Source organism: Paramisgurnus dabryanus, chromosome 19 (assembly GCF_030506205.2).
Source record: "Paramisgurnus dabryanus chromosome 19, PD_genome_1.1, whole genome shotgun sequence".
Classification (NCBI taxonomy): domain Eukaryota; kingdom Metazoa; phylum Chordata; class Actinopteri; order Cypriniformes; family Cobitidae; genus Paramisgurnus; species Paramisgurnus dabryanus.
This window is the reverse complement of record NC_133355.1, coordinates 31,921,210-31,946,535: the sequence shown is the minus strand read 5'-3', so window position 1 is coordinate 31,946,535 and position 25,326 is coordinate 31,921,210. Positions and strand designations below refer to the sequence as shown.

The window sequence follows — 25,326 nt, the reverse complement described above, 5'->3', positions numbered from 1 at the left end:
ATTCACGTTTGTTAAGAAATTAATATCTGAACCTCAGTTACATTTTTTATATTTAAAAATATACGTACACTTTTAGAATGAATGTGTTAAAAACAACACAATCAGTGTTACATCCAGCTCTGTGTTATTATTGGAACAACACATTTTGTGTTACTTTTAACACAACTTATGTTTTATTTTAACATTAAATGACACGTGTTAAAAGCATAACAAAATAAAAATGTGTAAAAAATTAACACATCCTTTGTAGGCATTATCTATAAGCCTATATGTATCATGCCCACATGCCACCCACAGTTTGAAAAGCACTACCAAGGGCCATTACCTATTTTTTATGTTTTTCCTTTTAATGTTTTCTAAAACATTAAATAAAGTTGTGCTAACTAAAACAGCCTATGCCTAGTGTATATATGGCAGACAATGAAATCATATAGACAAATTGACAAGGCATATTGTGTTACATTGTGTGTTGCTGTAATTAGTGTGTTTTTGTTTCAGGTTCTTCTGGACACTCTTGCATCAGCTGTGTGAAAGCAAACTCAAATTCTAAGGTGGGTTAGACTCTAAAAATGTGGGTTAGACTCTGAAAAAAACCTGTGGCTGTTGTGCTTATTGGATAATATGAATAGTTTGGTTCCAAAATTTCTTATTCTAAATGAATATCAATCAAACTGAAGTTGGTTTGTTTTGATTTGAACCTTCATTACAAAAATATACAGCAAAGTAGCACAATACAAACATGATAGCATAAAAAAAATTTGACAAATTTTTGTCAAAAATTGACAAAAAATCAGAAAAAGTCTGATTTTCATGATATGGCCGCTTTAAATCACATACAAAAAGCAAACATAAACGTAGCTTAGACACGCCTTTTTCATCGACGCAAGGAAAAATATCCCAGGGGGTGTTACACTTGGTATTAAGATGTGTTTTCATCGATCGGCAGCGTTAGTTTTTTCAATGAAAGGCTAAAAATAGCGCTGTACACCATGTGTTTGTGCTAGAGGTCAGAAAAGATGAAAAACATTTATCTCAGTACCTCAGATTACATAAATGGGCGGAGAGACGGCGTGTGGTTGTTCGAACACATTAAACCACATGCGTGTTTACACTAACAAGTGTTATGCATAACCATGCTATAGTTAGCCAAGGAACTATATAACTTCAAGTTTACACCATAGACTGTATAGATTTAAACAAATATGCTGAATTACCTGTGGAGAAGATAGAAAGTAGGCAACTTCGGTGTCCCTTGAGCCTCATGATCTTGGAAAACTAACATTACTCCAATATTGACTTTGGACTTGTTGTTTTTCCTGTCACGTTGTCGTTTTAAATCCCCTTTTCGCTTCCTTGGCGACTTGTTTTAATGTCCTCGAAAATAGGTCTTCAACAGGCTTTCAAATCTGCCTCAAATCGAAGCTTTAGATCGCGGGATCATCATGGTGTGCGGCTGTTGTTGAATCCGAAGGATTCAGTCTACTACACAGGTCGCATATGCAGGCTGTATGCGTCATCAAGCCTGGTATATTTAAATTAACTGAGCAGTACATCAGCATACTACATCAATTTACAATTAACTAAGAATAATTGTCAGCTTTATAATTGTTAATATTCTGAAATAAGACTGTCTTGATGACGTATACCGCCTACACATGCAACCTCGGGAGGCTTCATCTAGCGGCCAGCATAAGTGTAGTCTGAAAGCATGAAAGGCGGAGCTTGAATTTCAGGAATGTCCCTCGTTGGCGAATGTATTTCAAAGATGGAGGCACAACATGGATTCAGCCAGACGAGCGACTCAACCGTATGTATTTTAAATAGCAGATTCTACACTTATGAGAATACTTTGATTAGTGGGTGGAAGTAATTACACATGAATGAGCACAAACTTTTGAAAGAACACATCGGTTTTTGCTATAATAAAACATTGACAAAGACCTTAAATTAGAAAGATATACACTTTTATTTAACAACAGTTCTGAATTATTTCAGAATACCCAGATCTCACAGGTGCTCATTGAATCTTGGGATAGGCAAGGCAATGAAGGATCCAACTATGAATCCTTGGTTTGAGGGGAATCGAAGCCCGCATTTGGAGGCTGCATGTGAAAGAGCCTTGGTATTGGGACAAACTTTGTCCTGGATGTGTTGGCGATTCAAAATCATGCCATGTGAAATGTGTTCTGATTGAAAATAACATTGGCGATGACCTACAGCCATAGAGAGAGCAACATACAGGACAGCTGAAGTTCAGGGAGGAGTCCCCCAACCATTTCCTCCTCCATAATCTTCTTTTCTTTTTCTTCTTTTCGCTGAAAATGAGTGCACATTCAATTTGTATGACAAGCTTTTTTTGGGCAACCAATTTTAATAATAATCCCAGTATCACCTGAGAACTCCGGTCTTGCACGTATGACCTTGCATTGTCTCCCTGTCACTTCTAGCGTGCGTTTGGTTGAGAGACATGGTTTGCGGACCAGGACAAAGTTGTCTGCGATTCTTTCTATGGTAAAGTCATGCAGTGTGAAACCCCTTGTTGCCGATCCAGCATGGAGTGTCAACACAGCAGCAACTGAATGCTACCCCAGATAGTCATGCAGTGTGAAAACACCTGTGACCTGACTACTTTGAAAATCGTGCAGTGTGAACTTAGTATTAGAAATGACAACGTCAGAATGCGCTGACAGCTTTGGGCCAATGATAAAATTTTTGATACGGCTGACGCGTTTAACCCCGCACTGTTTACTGACATTTCTTACCACACACACGCTGTGCTTGAAGCCAAACCACCTGAAGTTACATCCACATCTCTTCACCAAAGTTGTTAAAGATCACTTACCATCTATTTGCCAAATTGCCCACATCCTTCACACACTCTCCATGAAGCCTAAAGTGTAAAAATTACTGCTGTTCAAGATGCAGGTTGCATCTCTTCACCAGTTTAGTTTTGTTCAAGATGCAGGTTGCATCTCTTCACCAGTTAAGTATTGTTTGAAGTCACCTAATACAATGTTTGGTCATGAGAGACTGTCAGCATTTGCACAGAAGTGAAAACAACAAAATACGGACCATGGATATGAAGTCCGCGTGGCAGTTATAGGTAGTTTTCGCTCTCTCACTGAGTTTACAGGTATTTTGGTACTGATGTGTGAATGATAATAATATCTTACTGGTGAAAAGACGGAATGTTATTGCGTGTGTGAACAGCACATTTTGTATTTACTGGTAAAGTCATTGTCGTAAATTCATGGTAATTTACTGAAATTATGGTGTGAAAGAGGCTAATGGATGAGTCTATAGACTATCAAGTTGCATCATAGCGTGAACTGGTTAAAACATGTGCTTTTGGAGTTATTAAGCATGAAATGGTCCGCGACCAGATTGTGGACCCGAATTCCCGAATTCGTGAGATTTAACCCTTGATAAAGACACTAACTATTGCAAGACAAATTAAAGCAGCAACAGCAGAAGCCAATGTCAAAAACTGTATCAGCTATTCTAAATCAAATTAATAAGTGGATGCACAAAGTAACCAAAAGACTAAGTTAAGAGAGGATAAACACTAGTGCTGCCGCGAATAGTCGACGTAGTCGACGTAATCGACGATGAAAATTTGTCGACGGCAATTTTTTTAGTCGAGGAGTCGCATATTTATTTTTTTCCGTCTCAAACGGCCCACTGTAATTCTGTCTCATGTCTCAAATGGCTCAATGTAATTCACCTCCACACCAGTCTGTGCGCTGTGCGCGCCCTGCTGGTTAATCTGCTACGCTATCATCTTTCTTCCCTCTCCCCCTGCCTTCACTGCTTTAATTTTGAAAAATTGGCGGTGGCAGGTGAGTCTATGGAATTATGAGTTGGAAAGCTTCCAAAGTATGAAAGTATTTTAAGGCAAGTTGTGATAAAAGAGTTCCCTTTCAGTCGGTCACTACGACGTCACGTCGTGACCGACGAATTGGGAACCGCTCCGCGGGTGACCTATCTACTTCGAGAAACTATAAAAACGCCAATGAACTTGGCATGCAGGTATTTGCATAATGCCGGCGCCGCCCCGCCAGGTGCGTATATAAGCCGCAGGTGCACAATACCAAATTAGCTTTTTGCTTCGAAGCCGGCAGACATCTGCTCTCGAGAAGCGTATACTGATCTTCGTAGATCCCTGTTCTTGGAGGAAAAAGATCTCAGCTTGCTGAAGTTGGTTGGGCAAAGACACCTCAGCGGAGGCTCGCAGTGTTTTCTCCACCCTCTCTCTCTCTCTCTCTCTCTGTCTCTTTTAGGACTTGAGTTGAGTGAGTGCGTTTGCCTCTCCCTGTGTGTTTCACCAGCTCGCACAAAAAGAGTGATTTCCCTAAAAGAGCAGCACGTTTGAGCTTTGTGTCTTTTTAAAGACAGTCACTCATTCGTGTCACGGTCGGGTGCGTCTTTTTAAAGATGGCATTCCGCCCGTGTTCCGTTTCTGGATGCGGTGTGTTCATCGCCCCCCGGGATGGCCACGAGCGCTGTGTTTCGTGTCTGGGGCTCCAGCACGCAGAGGCAGCGTTGCGTGATAGTTCATGCTCCACTTGTGAGGGCATGACTATGGCGGATTTGCGGAGACGGGTGTCGTTTCTCCGGGAACGGCACCCGCCTTCCAAGTCTGGTGCTGCTAAGGGCGCAGCTACCAAACTTGCGAAGGATGACCTCCGTATAACGGTGCTGGGTCGGTCTGCTGGTTCGTCCAGCAGCTCCCAGCGCCCTGATCCGTTGCCAGCGGAGGTCCCGATGGAGACGAGCGGCCCGTGTTCTACGGTGTCCTCGCGCTCTGTCGAGCCTCCACCGGACGCGATGTCCACCGTAACGTCGGAGGGGGGGTTGTCAGCCTCGGACGTCGATCCAGATCCGCTCCCGCCTTCGGGTCGGGTTGCGGGTCCTGCGTTCGACCCCGAGATGGCAGCCATGCTCGCTCGGGCGGCGGCGGCGGTCGGCTTGGAGTGGACTGAACCTCCCCCACCTGAACCGTCCCGCCTCGATGATTGGTACTTCGGGGGTGCCAGGGCTTCTCAGTCCTCGCCCCCGGTGCCCTTCTTCCCCGAGGTACATGAAGAGCTGACGCGGTCGTGGAAAACCCCGTTTTCCGCCCGGAACCGGCCGTTTCAGCCTTCACCCCTCACCTCTCTCGAGGGTGGAGATGCCAGGGGGTATACTGGTATCCCGTCAGTGGAGCGGCCGGTCGCGATGCAGTTGTGTCCGGCCGGTGTCGCTTCCTCCTGGCGGGACCAGCCTACTCTCCCCTCACGGGCTTGTAAGCAGTCTTCGGCGCTGACCGGTGCTGCTTACAAAGCTTGTGGGGAGGCAGCCTCTGCCCTGCATGCCATGGCATTGCTGCAGGTTCATCAGGCTAAGGCTCTGAGGGACCTGCACGCGGGAGGTCACGACTCGGCGGAGTTCTCTGAACTGCGTGCGGCCACTGATCTGGCGCTTCGTGCGACCAAGGTCACCGCACGCGCCGTCGGGCGTGCGATGTCTACCCTGGTAGTCCAGGAACGCCATCTCTGGCTGTGTCTGGCGGACATGAAGGATGCTGATAAAACCCGGCTCCTGAATGCTCCGGTTTCCCAGACCGGCCTGTTCGGCGAGACGGTCGAGGAGTTTGCGCAGCAATTCTCCGCGGCCAAGAAGCAGACTGAGGCCATAGCTCAAATCATGCCACGTCGGAAGCGTCCTGCGCCTGCCCCATCCACGTCGGCGCCTCAGCCTGCTCCTCGCCGAGGGCGTCCTGCGGCGGCCGCCTCCGTTCCTCCCCGGGGCTCTTCTAAGAAGCGAGGAACCGGTCGTCAGCAGCCCGCCCCGCCCGCTCAGCCCGCTCCGAAGGGTGGAAAGAGGAGATCGAAGCGGCCCTGAGACGGGCGACCTAGAGATGGAGGGGATCGCTCTTCGGGAGATGGTGAAGGCACCACTCCCCCCACCGGAGGAGGGCCGGTTGGGGAATCTTTTGTTTCATTTTTCTGTTCCGCCGACTTTTCAGTCGGCACCCACAAATTCACAAAAAGAGCGAATTCCACTTCCATCTCTAGGTCTTCAGATAACCGCCGGAGATACGAGCGGGCTCATAACCCCCCCTCGTTCTCCGACTCATCAGAGGAGAACGAGAGCGGCGCTCGGGCTCATAACCCCTCCGCGCTCTCCAACTTCTCAGGCGGTAGGAGACAGCTACGGGCTCATAACCCATCGTCTCCCTCCTCCTTCGCCAGAGGGTGCATCGAGTGGCGAGAGGTGTCTTCAGCAGAGCCTCCCTTACTCAACCACCCAGCAACGGACTCAGGTGAGTGTTATCACACACAACACTGCTGTCGGTGCGGCCGTTACGCACACACCGGCGATCACCTCCGTTGCGCCCGCCGCGGGTACACCGATCGTGCCTTTAGTCCCCCTCGCACGGTGTCTGGGGGCGTGGAAACAGCTTCCCAGCCCGTCGCGTTGGCTTTTACGCACGATTCGTCTCGGCTATGCGATCCAATTTGCCCGGCGTCCCCCCAAATTCTCCGGCGTTCGTTTCACTACGGTGAGAGCTGCCGATGCGCACGTCCTCCGTGCGGAGATCGCTGTCTTATTGGCGAAAGACGCGATCGAGCCGGTCCCTCCAGCCGAGATGAGGTCGGGGTTTTACAGCCCTTACTTTATTGTACCCAAGAAAAGCGGCGGCTTGCGACCGATCCTGGACCTGCGTTCGCTGAACCGTGCACTTCACAGAATGCCGTTCAAGATGCTGACGCCCAAGCGCATATTTCCATGCATTCGTCCAAACGATTGGTTCGCATCCATCGACCTGAAGGACGCGTACTTCCACGTATCGATTCTCCCCCGGCACAGGCCGTTTCTCCGCTTTGCGTTCGAGGGGCGAGCATACCAGTACAAAGTCCTCCCATTCGGGCTCTCTCTGTCTCCCCGTGTATTCACCAAAGTAGTGGAGGGGGCTTTAAAACCCCTGAGAGAGAAAGGTGTGCGCATTCTCGCGTATTTAGACGATTGGCTCATAATAGCTCAAACACGTCAGACGCTGTGCGATCACAGAGATTTAACTCTAAAACACCTCGCTCGTTTGGGTCTTCGGGTCAACTGGGAAAAGAGCAAGCTTTGCCCCGTGCAGAGAATCTCTTTTCTCGGGATGGAACTGGACTCGATCGATTTGACAGCTCGTCTAACAGAAGCGCGTGTACAGTCGATTCTGACTTGCCTGAATACATTCAAGAGCAAGAGCGCGGTCCCGCTGAAACAATTTCAGAAGCTCCTGGGGCATATGGCAGCAGCCGCAGCTGTAACTCCGCTCGGACTGCTTCATATGCGACCGCTTCAGCATTGGCTTCACGATCGAGTCCCGAGGAGAGCGTGGCTGCGCGGCATTCACCGTGTTATCATTACACCTGCGTGTCGTCGCACTTTCACTCCGTGGTCAGACCGTGCGTTTCTCCGAGCCGGTGTGCCTCTGAGACAGGTCTCCAGGCATGCAATAGTATGCACAGATGCTTCGGACACGGGGTGGGGGGCCACGTACGATGGGCTTGCGGCTTCGGGGGTCTGGACGGCACCCCAGCTGCATTGGCACATAAATTGCCGAGAAATGTGGGCTGTATATCTTGCGCTCGTCCGTTTCAGCAACGAGTTGCAGGGCAAAGATGTATTAGTTCGCACAGACAACACTGCGACCGTGGCGTACATCAATCGTCAAGGCGGTTTACGCTCGCGTCACCTGTCGCATCTCGCCCGTCATCTCCTCACTTGGAGTCAGAAGAATTTGAGGTCTCTTCGTGCCATTTACATCCCGGGCGCGCTCAATGTAGAGGCGGATGCGCTCTCTCGGGCTGCGCGTCCCGGCGAATGGCGACTCCACCCCATTGCGGTTCAGCAGATTTGGAGACGTTTCGGCAAAGCGCAGATAGATCTGTTTGCTTCCCCAGAGACGACCCATTGTCGCCTGTTCTATTCACTAGCCGACGACTCGCTCGGCGTGGATGCATTGGCACACAGCTGGCCGCGAAACATGCGCAAATACGCGTTCCCTCCGGTGAGCCTCATTGCGCAAACCCTATGCAAAATCCGGGAGGACGAGGAGAGCGTGCTGTTGGTGGCACCGTATTGGACAACCAGGAGTTGGTTTCCAGAACTCTCTCTCCTCGCGACAGCCCCTCCTTGGAAGATTCCCCTGAGGAAGGACCTTCTTTCTCAACAAGAGGGCACATTATGGCACCCGCGCCCCGACCTGTGGAACCTCCATGTGTGGTCTCTGGACGGGGCACGGAGGATTTGAGTGATTTACCGCAAGAGGTATCTAACACTATTGCTGCAGCGCGAGCGCCGTCTACGAGACAGGCTTACGCGCTTAAATGGAACCTGTTTGTCGACTGGTGTTCTTCCCAAAGTGAAAACCCCCGAGAATGCCCGATTAGTGTTGTGCTTCTATATCTCCAGCGCCGTTTGGAGAATAGGCTGTCACCATCCACTATTAAAGTCGATATCGCTGCGATATCAGCTCACCATTCACCCGTAAACGGTAGAACAGTGGGTCAGCACGACCTGGTCATTAGATTTCTCAGAGGCGCTCGAAGACTGAATCCTTCGCGTCCTCCCTCTATTCCTCCTTGGGACCTGTCCTTGGTGCTGAAATCACTCCAGGAAGCCCCATTTGAGCCTCTGCATAGTGTGAGTGTTAAATTTCTTACTATGAAAACATTAACTCTCCTTGCTTTGGCTTCTGTTAAGAGGATAGGGGATATTCATGCATTTTCGGTCGACGAATCGTGCCTTCAGTTCGGGCCGGCTGCATCCAGCGTAACACTGAGACCCCGGCCCGGCTTTGTGCCCAAAGTTCCCACCACTCCTTTCAGAGATCAAGTGGTGAACCTCCAAGCGCTGCCTTTGGAGGAGGCAGACCCAGCCACGGCTTTGTTATGCCCTGTTCGTGCACTACGTGTGTATATAGACAGGACGCAAAGCTTTAGGACCTCAGACCAGCTCTTTATTTGTTTCGGTGGTCAGCAGAAAGGGAAAGCTGTCACCAAGCAGAGGATGTCCCATTGGATTGTGGATACTATAGCCCTTGCATATCAAAAGCAGAATGTGCCTTGTCCGTTTAATTTACGTGCTCACTCTACACGCAGTGTGGCATCATCTTGGGCACTGGCTCGCGGTTCCTCGCTAACAGATATTTGTAGAGCTGCAGGCTGGGCGACACCTAATACGTTCACAAGATTCTATAGTGTTCGTGTCGAACCGGTTTCCACTCGGGTTCTTTCTACTAACTAGTTAAGAATGCCGAGGGTCGGCTCGTGTGTCGGCTTGGAGCCTCTATTTTGGTGCTGCACATCTGCACCAATATGGAAGGCCTTCGGGGCAAAAACGTCTAAAAAACTGTTTTTGCCTCTCCTCCACCGCCCTGATAGCTGGTGTTGCGGAGCATCCGCTGTCAACCTATCACTGATGTATTCTCTGTAAACCTGTGTAGGCTAGGCGTCCACATTTGTCCCCTACGTGGGGTTCATTTGTGTGTTACTCCGTGGGGTACTAATCCTCCACGTTTTCCTTAGCAGAGCCTGCTCTGCATCTCTCTGCATACTATGTTTTGTTCAGAGACTTTTTATGAGCAACCTATCGGTTGTTTCATATTTTTATGTCATCCATTCAACCTTCTTAGGGGATGGCTTCCGCAGTGTTCTAGCTCCGCTCAGTTTAGACGCTTCCCCAGTTCGCTGCTTCACTATCGTGGGTTGAGGAACAGGTAGTGACCGGCCTTCTGCATTTCGCCTTAGGTTCCGCCCCTTACGTGGAGGGCGGAGGGCTTTTACAGACACTGGAAGGGTTCAGCTGCAGTGGCGTTTTGGTAGGGATTCCCAATTCGTCGGTCACGACGTGACGTCGTAGTGACCGACTGAAAGGGAACGTCTCGGTTACGTATGTAACCCTCGTTCCCTGAAGGAAGGGAACGGAGACGTCACGTCCCGTCGCCACAGTTTGCTGTTCCATTGCTGTTTTCAGGCCGGGCACTGCTGCTCGGCTTCTCAGCAATAATATAGCTAATTTGGTATTGTGCACCTGCGGCTTATATACGCACCTGGCGGGGCGGCGCCGGCATTATGCAAATACCTGCATGCCAAGTTCATTGGCGTTTTTATAGTTTCTCGAAGTAGATAGGTCACCCGCGGAGCGGTTCCCAATTCGTCGGTCACGACGTGACGTCTCCGTTCCCTTCCTTCAGGGAACGAGGGTTACATACGTAACCGAGACGTTCTGTTACACCGTGCCAAACGTCGCCGGCTTATCACGGGAGCACAACGACAATGCACAAGCATCTCAAGCGAAAACACTCGGGAGTTATTGACGAGACCCCCACAGAGAATAGGACAACGTAAGTAACTGTTATATGATTATTAATGAAACGGCGAACTAGTCAGTACTGTTTTATTAACTCTTTTGAGAAGTACAATGACTCTGTATTTGGATGTTAAAGGCTATCAGTGTTTGCTTGTGATTCCGCCACGGAATCAACACTGGACGCAACAAATAGATTTTTCATGATTCCCATTTACATTTTTATTTTACTATTTTAAACGGCTCAATTCATTGTTGCGAGTGTTCAGCGCGTCTCTCTCTCTCTCTCTCTCTCTGTCTCTCTCTCTCTCTATCACTCATGTTGCTTGCAGCGCCTCAACAGCGCGCGCCTCTCTCTTACGTGACAGTGAAAAGGTGGCAGTGTTTTTAATGTACTTTCTTTTTTGCGTAAACGTCAACATTCACAGATGTCTCTGACAAAGACGACTGATCGAGTTAACATGACTTGAAGAAAGATTAGCAGTAGTGTGAGTCTGTGTGCGAGCTTTCTCCCTCCTTCATGCTGTATGCCGTGTTCTGTAGTCTATGTAACAACAACAGTGTATTCTCTTATATTTCTGAATTTGCACCGAATTGTCTGCGCTATATCACTCGCATTTAAAATCAAGAAATGGCTCAAAACACAACAACAATTATGAGAAGAGCAACAGCAGTAAAGCTACAATGTAAATGTATGGTGATTTTTGCATATCTAAATCAGGATTTTAGCAGCAGTTAAAGAAACAGCTGGTTGGATAAAAACGAGGTGATGGGTCATGTTTAGTCACTATTTTATAGGCTACAACAGAACAGATAATATGTAAAATAGCATTCAGTTGTGTTAAAATGCAATATAAGATCAAAGAGTAGAAGTGAAACATTTCATATTTCTGTTAAGCATCTACTTTGCACTGGAAGTTTTTATTATTATTTATATTGTTTACATTGTAATTTTTTATTTGGTAACATTTAAGTTATTCATATTGTTTATGACACCGGTGGGTTCAAAATAAAATGGACACAATGAAATAACAAACACTTGAGTTTTTTTTAATTAGTCGTTTAGAATAGTCGACTATTCGAAAAATTAGTCGAAAGATTAGTCGTTAGAAAATTAGTCGTTAGTGGCAGCACTAATAAACACATGAAGTGACAACAGCAGTGTTACCACTGTGGGTCTTTTAATCTCCTTGCCAATGACAAGTCCGGTCCGGCTAACGACTGCAAATCTAGAATGTGGAAAAATAGGACATTTATTAAAAGTGTGCAAGTCATCACCAAAGTCAGTTAATGAAGTATGCTTACCTGAAGTGACAGCCCTCATTGTAAATGACTGTAATACAGATGACGGAGCTCCAGTGGTTCCCTGTCGAGAACGTTCTCTCGACATTGCGTCAGTTAGCTGACGCTATGGGGATTGATCCTTCAATCACGATAACCCTGAAGCCTTATTGCACAACGCCAGTGCAGTTGAAACTCGCGCTGGCCAATGACGCTCAAGACGGCAAAAGAGGGCGTGGCCTTCTCACTATAATAGCAGCCGTCCTGAGCGAATATCTTCAGTATTTTCTCCTTCACGAGCAAGTTTTACCCTGCAACGAAGACATCTGTTGAGTACGCGGATAAGACGGACGTCCCTCTTAGCGATCCAGATGTCGCGAATGTGCTCACGGTGCGGAGGTCCTATCGACCCGCCCGATTCGCACAAACTGTGTATAGTATGTCTGGGGCTTCTCCACGCAGAGACGGCGTTGGTTGGGTCGGAGTGCCCTCATTGTGATGAGCTCACAATGAGGGTGCTCAGGACTCGGCTCAACATCGCTCTCGAAAGCTCCTCGCTGCAGCCTCCCACTGCCGCCAAGGTGCCGCTGGTGGGGGCTCAGCCACCGACGGAGAGCGAGCGCGTGCCGGAACGCCGCGCTTCCCCTCCCCGTCGCTCTCCGGTTCAGTTCTTCGCCGAGAGCCTGCGTCCTGAACCGGGAGCTGCCGAGTCTGTCTCCTTTGGGGTCCCCGCAGAGGAGGATGAGATGTCACTGACGGCGTCTGACGGAGATTGGGACCAATCTCCGCCTGCCGCGTCGGAGGCTGACGCCCACCCCCCCTCCTTTCACGAAGAGCTGGTGCGCATTCTCTCTAAGGCCGTGCAGGATTTAGAGATCGAGTGGAGTTCCCCGCAAGAACCCCAAAGGAGCAAGCTCGATTCGTGGTACTTTGACTCGGGCCGCCGTGCCGCCGCTCCGAGGAAAAGTGCCCCTTTCCTCCCAGACCTGCACGATGAGGTCACCAAAGCGTGGGCGACCCCCTAGGGCGTCCGCGCTCGCGCCGGCGGGTCTGAGCTGTTTTCTAAAGTGGACGGGGCGGAGGCTCGTGGATACCTGCATATCCCCCCGCGTCGAGGAAGCCGTGGCGGCCCATCTCTGCCCGTCGTCCTCCTCCTTGGGTGGTGAGGCTTCACTACCCTCTAAGGCGTGCCGCATGACGGCGCACCTGGCTGATAAAGCCTACGCCGCGTCAGGGGAGGCTCTGTCTTCGCTACACACCATGGCGGTCCTCCAGATTTTCCAGGCGCGGGCTCTAAAGGCGCTGGACGAGGGCAGCACGGACCTGAATACCTTCAGGGATCTGAGGGCGGCAACGGACTTCGCGCTGAAAGCCACCAAAAAGTCGGCGCAGGCTATCGGACGCAGCATGGGCTTCATGGTGGTGATGCAGCACCAGCTGTGGTTAAATCTTACAGATCTCAAGGAGGCCGACAGGAAGACGCTGCTTAACGCTCCCGTTTCCCCATCTGGCCTGTTCGGTGACGCCGTGGGTACCATCACGGAGCGATTCTCGGAGGCGGTGAAGAGTTCTAAAGCCATGAGTCACTTTCTTCCTCGCCGCCCTATGTCTCATGCGCCGGCGGGACCGCCGCCGCCGAGACACCGCTCCGAGTCTGCGCCACGCCGGCCGGCAGCGCAACCCCCCGCGGCGACGCCCCCGACAGTGAGACCTGAACCGGTGGTGCGTCACAAGAGCCCCTGGCACGAATCCAATTCAATTCAATTCAATTCAATTTTATTTATATAGCGCTTTTCACAATTTGGTAATTGTATCAAAGCAGCTTTACATAATAGATGTAGTGAAAAGCACAGAAAATCGACAGATAGCATAACATAATACACGATAGCACAAGCAGCTAAATTTGCTGCGGCTATAAATCAACATTATAAGCAAACGTATTACTAATGTAACGTATAGAAGTTAAGCCCAAAAAGGCTGCCTCCCCGGGTTGAAAAACCCCCTAGGAAAAAAAAAAAAAAAAAAAAAAAAACCCCGGAATTTTTTCCGGGGAAGTAAAAAAAAGTCCTAGGAGGAAAAAACCCTTGGGAGATATATATATACACATTGAAACGGAAGGAGATTAAGCGGAGATTAAGCGGGTTCTGCCGGTGGTCTTTGGTCAGGCATCAGCTGGACATCACGTTGAAGAACAGCCAGTAGATCAGTGGTGTGCCGACTTTCACATTTACCGGAACTGGATCTGTTTGTCTTATTGTCCTCGTGATCGAGGACGAGACAGGGAGAGAGAAACAAAATCTTATTAGCGTAGGGGCCGTTCACATAAAAAGCAAGTGTTACACAGTAATGTGGATTTTAGTCAGCTCGGTTCCGGGCAGGCTAACTATTGCTGGTTAAGTGTATTACATATAGTTGATGATTTTAGAAACAGAGCTCGTTTGACTAAGGCCAGAGGCCCCACTGCCGTCGTTAATACTAACGTACAGTGGCAAGTGGTTCTGTATACTATTTTAAGGAACCAGGAAGCGTCGCAAGAAACCGGGTCCAGGGGGACCGCAGTCCGGAGCAAAGCCGCGTTCCTGACGTGAGTGGTGTGAGAGAGAGAACGCCGAGCGGCGAGCCCGCCGCCAAGAGAACGAAAGTCTCGTCAAGCGTCCCCCTGGCTGTTGCGGGCGACGCAGAGACTGTCTCTTTAAATGTTTTTGTGTTGAATGCAATAAAAAATGTTACTTTTTCACAAAAAGAGCGTTTTCCTCCTTATCTGGTTTCGGGTCGCTCGCCCCAGGGCAGCTCCCACCCTCATATAGACACGCACAGCGCACCCTCCCTGCTTTCGAACCCCCCCGCGACGCGCGGGTCGCAGAGAAAGCGGGGACGGGAAGGGTTAATGCACGGTCTCAGCGAGCCGCACAAAAGCCCGTTGTCTATCGCGGTGTCAGCCGCCCCCCGGCCATCCTCTCTTGTGCCCGTAACACACACGCTGCACAGAGCGGAGAGGTCTTCATTAGTCCCGCTGGGTCACTCGCCCCCGAGCAGCGATCCGACGAGCAACGCGCAGCCCCCCAGAACCGAGCTACCCGTCACGCACGAGACGCTCGGCGGCAACGAGCGGTCAGGTCATCCTGTCATTCAACCGCTATCACTGCGCTTAGATGCATGGCGTGCCATTCCCAACATATCGGAATGGATGCTGAACATTATTCAGAAAGGATATTCTCTACAGTTTCGACGCAGACCTCCCCGTTTCAACGGCGTGATAGCGTCAACGGTCCGGGCTCAGGACGAGTCGATTTTGTATCAGGAAATCTGCAATCTCCTCGCCAAACAAGCGATAGAGTCAGTTCCGATGCAAGAGAGAGAGAGCGGTTTTTACAGCCGGTACTTTGTCGTCCCGAAAAAAGACGGCGGTCTCAGACCGATCTTGGATTTGAGACAAATCAACAAAGCATTACACAAACGTGCTTTCAAAATGACTACACTGAAACAGATCCTCGCCCACATTCGGCCCGGGGACTGGTTTATTTCAGTGGACCTAAAGGATGCTTATTTTCACATTCAGATCGCCCCGCACCACAGGCGCTTTCTGAGATTTGCATTCAAGGATGCAGCATACCAGTTCACGGTCCTCCCGTTCGGTCTGGCGCTCGCCCCGCGCACATTCACGAAATGTATAGACGCGGCGCTGTCCCCGCTGAGAGCGAGCGGCATTCGCATCCTGAATTATTTGGACGATTGGCTGATTTTAGCACAATCCAGAGAGGTGCTCATCAGCCACAGGGACGCAGTACTTTCGCATTTAGACAGCCTCGGTCTACGTGTGAATTTGCAGAAGAGCGCTCTATCTCCAACGCAGGAGATCGCGTTTCTAGGCGTGCGTCTCGACTCAGTCTCAATGAAGGCTTTCTTATCAGAGGAGCGCAAACGGGATCTGACGTCTGCTCTGAATGTATTCAGCCACGGAGGCACTGTGCCACTGAAACGGTTTCAGAGACTTTTAGGCTTGATGGCGGCAGCCTCACCGGTTTGCCCACTCGGTCTGCTGTATATGCGCCCGTTGCAGCTATGGTTACGATCCAGAGTGCCCAACAGGGCGTGGATATCGGGACGAGCGCGCATTACAGTTACGAACGGATGTATGCGAGCGCTGAGACCCTGGTTCGATCCCAACCTGTTCAGCGGGGGTGCCCCACTCGGGCTGGTTACGAGACGGAAAGTAGTCACAACGGACGCGTCGTTAACGGGCTGGGGAGCCCTGTGCGATGGCGTCCCGGCTTCGGGCTCCTGGCCGGAGTCGGAGCGGTTATGGCATATAAACCGTCTAGAGCTCAAAGCCGTCTTTTTAGCACTGCAGAGCTTTGCGACGCTGATCGGGGGCCATCATGTTCTTGTCCGGACGGACAACACTACGGTGGTTTCATACATAAATCGCCAGGGAGGAGTGCGCTCCAGGCCGCTGTTCAGACAGGCAGAAGCGATACTGTTGTGGGCGGATCGTCATCTCCTTTCAATAAAAGCGACGCATGTACCGGGCAGCATGAACTGCGGAGCGGATATGCTGTCGAGGAACGGCATTCCCCAAGGGGAATGGAGATTGAACCCCCTATCTATCGAGCTGATCTGGAGTCAGTTCGGGAAAGCAGAAGTGGATCTGTTTGCGTCCGAGGAAAACACACACTGCCCGCTGTTCTTCTCGTTGACGAGCTCTCCTCTGGGCGGAGAAGCGCTGTCGTTGCCGTGGCCGAGAGCCAGCAAATATGCGTTTCCCCCCATAAAACTGCTGCCGTCAGTTTTTCACAAGATCAGACAGGAAAAAGCAACAGTGACACTAATCGCCCCGTACTGGCCGAACCAGCCGTGGTTTCCCGAGCTGTTGGAACTGTCAACGGCTCCCCCGTGGCCGATCCCGTTGAGACGAGACCTGCTCTCTCAGGCGAACGGATCAATCTGGCACCCCAGCCCCGAGAAGTGGAAACTTCACGCGTGGAAGGTGTGTGGGAACCGCTGACAGACGCGGCGCTGCCGCAGAGTGTGCTCGATACGCTGATGCAGTCGCGTGCCCCCGCTACAAGACGGTTATATGCCCTTAAGTGGTCGGTATTCGCTGCGTGGTGCAAAGAAAAAGAGTTTGACCCGGTGAACTGCTCCGTGTCAGCTATTCTATCCTTTCTACAGCACAGAATGGATACGGGAAGCATGCCCTCCACCCTTAAAGTGTATGTTGCTGCTATCGCAGCTTTTCATGCTAATATTGGGGGGCGCTCGGTGGGCAAACACGAGCTCATAACGAAGTTTTAACGGGGTGCACGGCGCCTCAGACCTTCTCGCCCTCCCACCGTACCGTCTTGGGACCTGGCCTTGGTCCTGAAAGCACTAACTCTTCCTCCGTTTGAGCCTATTCTAACGGTAGGTTTGAAGGAGCTTTCTCTAAAAACTGTGCTTCTGCTGGCTTTGGCTTCAGCTAAGCGCATAGGAGATCTGCATGCTCTCTCTGTGAACGCTGAATGCTTACAATTTGGACCAGGAGACTGTAATGTCACGTTGAAACCCAAAGCGGGTTATGTGCCTAAATCGCTATCCACGCCATTTAGAGCGCAGGTTATTTCTATCCCCGCCTTCTCCTCGGATGACGCGGCGACTACTAACGCGATCGTCCAGAGGGAGCTTTGCCCGGTAAGAGCGCTAAAAGCTTATATTGATCGCTCGGCACCGTTCCGGGCAGCGGAACAGCTGTTTGTTTGTTTTGGAGGCAGCACCAAAGGACGCCCAGTTTCCAAGCAAAGACTTTCGCACTGGGTGGTTGATGCTATTTCACTGGCATACTCTAGCCAAGGAGTGCGATGCCCTTTGAATATTAGAGCCCATTCTACGAGAGCTATTGCATCGTCATGGGCTTGGTATAAAGACGCATCTATTCAGGATTTATGCTTGGCTGCTGGCTGGTCGTCTCAGAACACCTTTGCTAGGTTTTATAATCTGGATGTCTCCTCATTGGCCTCCCGAGTACTTTCGGTAAACACGCCCTCCACCTCCAGTGCCTGACATACCTGATGGTTTCTATCAGGTCGTGTGTAAGGGGCGGCGCTACCGCGACGCCAACTTGAGAATACCTTAGCGCCGGACGCTGCTCGCTCGCTGAGTATTCGGTTTATTCACTACGAGAATACCACCATGTATTGGTTTTTGCGGATTATCACTTGCATTCCGGACGCCGGAAATCACCCGCTCGCTGGATGCTGAGTCATATGAATATTGCATGTGGATTATTTTCTACAAACTTCAACGCCGGACCTCGTCCGCCGTTTGGGGATGTCAACAGGTGACTGCAAGAGTGCTGTGTTCACCGCCGCTAGTCCAATGATCTAAACACTTCTACAACTTGTGCGCCGGACGCCGTCCGCTCGCTAGGTATGTTGTTTAATTCTTTAGCGTTTACTTCTTACCCGCTTAATGTGGTGTTACGCTAGTACGCTACTGGCCCTGTTATGGTTTTTGGCTGGTGATTAGTACGATATGCCGCTATCGGCTGGTCATTGAGATTGTTGCATGCTGTTTGCTTCGTTATGCTTGGCCTATCTTGCCGTATGCACGGCGCGGTTCTATACAATCTCCCATAGCGTCAGCTAACTGACGCAATGTCGAGAGAACGTTCTCGACAGGGAACGTCTCGGTTACTATCGTAACCTCGGTTCCCTGAGAGAACGTGAACGAGACATTGCGTTAGCTGCCGTGCTCACGGCTTCGTAGGCTGTACGCTCGTTCAGTCGTTTTTACTGAAGATATTCGCTCAGGACGGCTGCTATTATAGTGAGAAGGCCACGCCCTCTTTTGCCGTCTTGAGCGTCATTGGCCAGCGCGAGTTTCAACTGCACTGGCGTTGTGCAATAAGGCTTCAGGGTTATCGTGATTGAAGGATCAATCCCCATAGCGTCAGCTAACTGACGCAATGTCTCGTTCACGTTCTCTCAGGGAACCGAGGTTACGATAGTAACCGAGACGGCACTTTTACTCTAGCCTCCTCTACAGCTCTTGCACAGACACGCACTATTAAAATGATGGTAGACACAGGGTCTGGTGCATCAATCCTGCCACAAAACATATACTGTAATAAACACTTTGTATATCATGTGCAGATTCTGAACTACTTAAAGGATAGAATACCTGTTTATGGCAATTCTGAAATTTAATGTGAAATATTATTGAAAGTTCATTTTTGAAGAGTTTACCTTTCCTGCAATCAGGAACTCCTCTCATTGGATATGACTTAGGCAAAGGACTGGACATTGAAATTTAAGGGGGTCACTTGATTGGACTTGTCATTTACTGTGTTAAGCTCCAGCTGCCAAGCATTTCACATCTACAGAAAGCCCTGTTTTTGCATTAGGCACCCCTGAGTTTGGATGCTCTAAAAACTTCATACACAAAAATATATTTATAAGTCAAGCCCATACAACAAAAATTTCGCCACTTACCTCTTTAAGTGCAATCAGTGGTATCAGGCGAACTTAAGACACTTGAGGAGAATGGAATTATCAAAAAATGTATTTATCAATTGTCGTCAAAAACATAAGAATGACACAATTTGTATGTGTGACTCACGGGAGCCCAATAAGGCTGTAGTACCAGATATCCATCTCTGACCATTGATCAAAGATAATATGTCTGCATTACATGGATCAGTAATGTGTTTTTTCTCTTGATCTCAAAAATGTGTACTGCTAGGTGCATCTACATGAGGAGAGCAGATGACTTACTGTGTTCATCGCTCACAAGGCTTTATACCAGTTCTGCAAGGTTCCATATGGTCTGTGTTTGGCACAATCTGATTTTCATTGCATGATGACAATGATTTTAAAAGTCCTTGCAAGTGTACAGTGCTATTTAGACAATGTGATTGTCCATGTCTCATCTAAAGCAAGTCACAATGCAAACTTAAAAGCTGTTCAACAAAGGATCAATGAAGCTGGCCTGAAGCTGAATGCAAACAAATGCTTATTTAATTCATCTACACTGAGCTTTCTTCGGTACAGACTTTTAGCTGATGGCCTGCACAAATGCACCTCCCCTACTGATGCTGCTATACTACAGTCATTTTTAGGTCTCACTGCCTGGTACAGCAAGTTTGTACCTGCTTATATGCCACCCTTGTTGAACATATAAACAATGAAGCTCATTTTGTTGTTTTACAGGATGCAGAAGTGCAGTATTCCAGTCTCAGATTTGTCAAGCAGTCCAGAGGAGTTGATACCACATCAGCAGATGTGAAATATGCAACTGCAGGCAATCAAAGCTCCTGATTATGCAATGCACTTTATTTAATCTACATCAAATTTGCAACACAAATCAGACAACTGGAACAACACGAATAAATAATAATTTTAAACAAAACAAGCACTTCAAACAAGAGACAAAACTAAATTGAGTTTCAGCTCTAGAAAGCTGTCACAGAGTTTTCCCCAAAATATTTAAGGGCCTTTGAATTCACAGTATTTTATGGTTTATTGTCTTGCTAGTGGCTAAACTGAACTCTAGAACAAATAACTTGTTGAAATGTTTTGGTTTCCCAAAGATGAAGAGAGATGGCAATTATGGATCACCACTATGTGAAGGGAGGTTTGGCAGCCGATCTGTAGATAACATTGTATACATCATGGGTGTCAAACTCATTTTGGGATGAGGGCCGGATGGTAAATAATTTTTTTTAAACCTTAGTGTGCTGATAGTTGTGTTAATATTAACTTAACAAACCAATTAATTAGTTTGTTCAGCAAGAAAACAAGAGAAACACACAGCTCTGTGAAAACTACATTTCATAAGGTCACACTCATACTGTACCTATTATACACAAAATTTACATCTGTACAAAATCCACTGGCCTTAGGTTGAAAAGCCTTAATTTAACTTATTTTGCATTATTCCTTAATGCCAAAATTATTTATAAACCATTCACTTTTCTTTGGAATATATTTGTAATGAGAACAGTCATTTAGAAAATGAAAATGCTAGATGGGGCAGTGTCCCAAACCAAAAAAGGGCAAAAGGGGGGTGGTACTATTATTATGGTTTTAATACATTTTTAAATATGATGTGTTATATTACTAGCATGTGATTATAATGGGAAATATAATAACAAAGAAGTGTGACAATCTGCTAAATATTCAATATGATTTACCTGCTGGCCTGATGGAGTTTTGAATCCATTGCTGCGTCCCAGAACGCATACTTCCATACTATATAGTAGGCAAAAAGCACTACTTCTCTTACTCTTTGCCTACTATATAGTATGGAAGTAGGCGGTTTGGAACGCAGCGCATGTTTGCAATGTTGAACTGCCTTTAGCAGCCTCCCTTTCCGTCTTTATTTTGTCAAGGCTTTGGTGTTTTTGTCTACAAAGTGTGACAACAGCAAATTTAGTGTTTATATTAACTTAGATCTGATCGGGAAGATTAAATCGATTAGACAAGTATAACGTTAATACTAAGAATGAGGCTATTTTGTTGTTGTGTGCTTGCTAAGTTGTTAGCACTTTTAAAACACAAACAGCAAATCATTACCAGAAGAAATACATAAGACAAACTTCCAAATTACTAATACTGTTGTTTAACAACTGATTTAATATAATGAATCTACCTGTTAATGCAACGAACTTCGGAAACTGTCGTCTTCGCTCTCCAGGCAGAGAGTGGACACGGAGATGCTGCGGAGCGGGCGGGAAAACACGAAGTGGATTACCGGAATCAGTGGAACTTTAGCGGAGCAGTAACAATAAAACAGCAAGATTTTTGGGCACCGTGTTTTGTCTATGTTCCGCGTTTTGCTGCTTTCCGCAAGTCTCTCATATTAAAAATGAACTAGACGCCCGCCTGAAAGTGTTTTTAAAATATGTATTTAATATTTAATAAAACTGTATAAATCATCATGCGGGCTGGATTGGACACCTTTGTGGGCACATTTTACACAGTAAGGTTAACTCAGTGTAGTTTTGATGCTTTAGCTATGATTTGAACTAAGGTAATATATGTGTTGTTTATTTTGCTTATTATCAGCAGGAGTAACAGGCGTAGGATGATTCTAAGGGCCCATGTACTTTTGGGGGGCCCAGAGGTCTTCTTTATTAGCAACAGTAATAGTAGTAATGTAACAAGAAATAAGAAATGCATCTGTACCAAAAAGTTACCAATAAAACAAAGTCATGGCTTGTTTCTGCATTTCCAGCAACCCCCCCCCCCCATTCAGTGCATGGTTTTATCCAGTCTTATGTAGCCTCAAGACTATTGTCAGTCAGTCTGAGTGAGATAATTTGGTAAACTATCAAATTAGAGATGTCTTTGATAAGAAAGTATAAGTCTGGACATCAGAAACTAAAAGAGAAGTTACAGAAGTCAGAGAGAATAAAAATTGGCTATATAACTTCCTATTGCTGTAATGTTACCAACCACTACCTGATAGTTATTTCAATGGGTTATGTTTATCGCCATTGAAAATGAGAATTTTTTTTGTCCAGATAGAGATCTTAAATTTGTAGCCACTTGCCAGCATTCTCCTGTTAGCAAATTATGCTAGTGGACTTTTTGCTAATTAGCGAAGTCTCTCACCCTCTTATCCCCAGGGATTTTCCCCAACTCTTGTCTCAGATGAAGAAGGTGGTAATCAGTATGAATTCTGCTTGTAAAAACCAGAATAAAGTTTCAAATATAATTATAAGATAAAGAGCGTCAGAGTTTTTTATTTTTAAGCATTAGAATTAAATCGCTGCCATGAACTTACTCAGTCAATATTAAAGATATCAAGTTTATATTTGAACAGAATGTTCTTTACATTATGTAGGATGATTTTATGTAGAAAACAGTAAACCACAAATAAATACTTTAGATGGGTTTTCACAGGCATGGTCACAATTATCTACACTCTAAAAACAGGTTCCTTGTGGTTCTATATAGAACCCTGGGGTTCTGTACTTGGCCAATAGAATCTTTTACAAAAAATATGGTTCTATGTAGAACCATTGGAGGCCAAAGGACCCTTTTATTAAAATGGTTCTGTAATTCATTTTTGTGACTGAAGTGTAAACTAAAGATTACTCAATAATTACAGACCTACACAACTCAAACCTTTTGTGTCAAAAGCAGTAACACAGCTCTATTCAAATGCAAATACATATATTTAACAGCTGTACCTTGTGGTTATTTAAAAAAAAAAAACGCTGGCAGGGAAAGAATTAAAGTGATGGAATCTGACTTTATGTGTTTATGTTTTTTTATGCGTATTTGGTTTGTGAAGTGTTATGTAGGCTATGCTTTTGTTTCTTTCCCTCAGATAACCATGGTTGATAAATAGCCAGTAGATGACACATGTCAGTGGCTTCAAAATATAAACCTCACTGATGCAAAACAAAGTTTCAGGGGTGAACATGAACATTTATAAATGCTGATTTTGTGATGTTGTAAAGTTTCAACTAACTAAGTATCTAACTCACCTGCAATTGCAACATAACCACCAAGCATATTTTATTGTTACCTGTAACATTGAGGGTTGTTTTAGAAGATATAAAACTGTGGCACGTTACAGAAACCATATCTATTGAAAGCACAGACAAGCTTTGCGATATCTCTTATTTGAAACAGCAACTGTAGTTGAAGAGGACAATGAAAGTGAGGAGGAGCTGCCTGAAGATGATGATGTAGAGAACAACCAAAAATTATTAGCCTGGAATTACTTTAGAAACTGTGTTATTGGGACTGAGACAACATGTAGCCCTCTATATTAAACCTTCAAGAAAAAAATTTACTTTCTAGAGCTAGTATCTTTGCTTAAGTTCAGTCAGATTATCAACTTTCTTAATATTGCAAAGAACATCGACATTTAGTGGAGCCCGTTAAGTGCATTCTTGGAACCAATAGCCAAGGAAAGGACACATTTAAGTATGGGCCTCATAGATGTTTTGAAGACTCAGTTGGAGAAACAGGAGATATTTGATTCAAAACCTGTGAAAGCCCCAAGTACAGATTTTTTAAGTAGTTACACAGATGGAGAGTTCTTTCATGAGAGCCCCTTTTTTGGAGATCACAATATTGTAAGATTACACTTTTGTACACTGATGAGGATGAACCCCTTGAGGTCTAAAAGATCAATTCACAAATTAGCAGCCTTCAATTTTATGATTGGAAATCTTGAATCTAACATGCAATCACAAATCACAAATTGAGGCATATACATTTGTGCTTGCTTGTAAGAAATCAATTTCTGAAGAAATATTCATACAGAGACATCTTGCTGTGCCTAATTAATGACCTGAAGCTCGAACTTCATATAGGGGAGAGTGGGGACGGTTGCAACGAGTGGCAATTGCAACAAAGCTTATTCCACCAATCAGGAATGAGCTAGTGTGAAGGTTTTTATACTGAACATACTCAATCAGACCCGTCCCATACTTTGGAAGAAATCAGCCACATGTGCCAAGATTTCATGGTAAAAAAGTAACTTTTTTATGATCAGAGTTTTTGTCATACCCTCTGATCAGTTTGTTCAAGGAATTCTAAAGTAATATAACTAAAATCTGTGTTTTCTTGGCTTCTAATTGGTATAGCTATCATGTGTCTAAGCTATTCTGTTAAGCTAGCAAGTTTTATCATGGCTGTCAGTGTAGGGACAGTTGCAACAGTTACTGATGTAAAAGCTCATCATAACGTAACAAAAAAGTAATGTTATGCATTAATAAAGAATCCTTTTTAAATAGTCCAGTATCTCCTCTTTTTTATTTACCTAAATAGATCTTTAAAAATCAGATTAGGCCATAATGTAGCCCACTTGTTTTGTTTTTTCAGTATGCCATGAGAGAGAAAGCATGTGACAGATAAGGTCCCTCTACCTCTTCTCAGATCAGCAACAAATATACAAATACATACAGTTCAGTTCAGTTCTCTCTGTTTTATGTAATTTCAGTCTCTCGATTTTAAATAAAAGCCATTTTGTTAAAATGTGGGAATAATTAACTTAAATATTGTTGATTAAAATGTTTCTTGCATTACATTTGTAATGTGTTACTTTAACTTGTTGTGCACAAACAAAATAAAGTGCAAAGATTATGTTAAAGACTGATTATATTACATTTTAATAAATGTTGCAACTGTCCCTTTGGAGTGTTGCAACTGTCACCTATTGTGAATAGACAAAGTGAATTATACATTTATTATCATATGTACACATGTTATAACAGTGTGGTTGAGTAGCTTACAGGTTTGCTTTCTAATGCAAACAGTCTCTGAGAACTTAAGGAAATGCAAAAAGTGTTGCAACTGTCCCCACTCTCCCCTATATTAGGATATTTAATGCCTGTGCGATCCGATCAGCGCATAAATCAAAGTGACTGAACAGCAGGTTTATTCTACTTCATGTGACGCCACAAGAATCGACAGGCGAATTACATCAAAGTACCGCGAGAGGACATTCGAAAAATCATACGTAGTTTAGTGTTTCCCAGTGTTGATGTCAGTTAGTGTAGTTCTTGTGTTCTGTTCTTGTAATGTTTTACCCCCTCGTGGGTGTTTTGGTTCTGTGTTTTTGCGTGTATTAAAGTATTCTTTATTTAAGTCTGCATTTGGGTTTTTTAATCGTCTTCCCCGTGTTCCGATCGTGACAGGAGGAGTATCCTTTCAAATAGCCCTCTTAAAACTTTGACATAACCAAGCTGTCTGCGTAGCGCCA

At 46.4% G+C, this 25,326-nt stretch overlaps 1 protein-coding gene across 1 annotated transcript in view; it reads left to right on the top strand.

Moving 5' to 3' along the window:
- LOC135773169 (uncharacterized) overlaps positions 1-21,821 on the top strand; it is a 29,910-nt gene extending 8,089 nt beyond the window's left edge. The window contains exons 4-5 of the mRNA XM_073812711.1: positions 499-551; positions 19,812-21,821. Coding sequence (XP_073668812.1) covers positions 499-551; positions 19,812-19,919 — 161 coding nt within the window. The 3' untranslated portion in view covers positions 19,920-21,821. The remainder of the gene's footprint in view (positions 1-498; positions 552-19,811) is intronic.
- Positions 21,822-25,326: the final 3,505 nt, after the last annotated feature.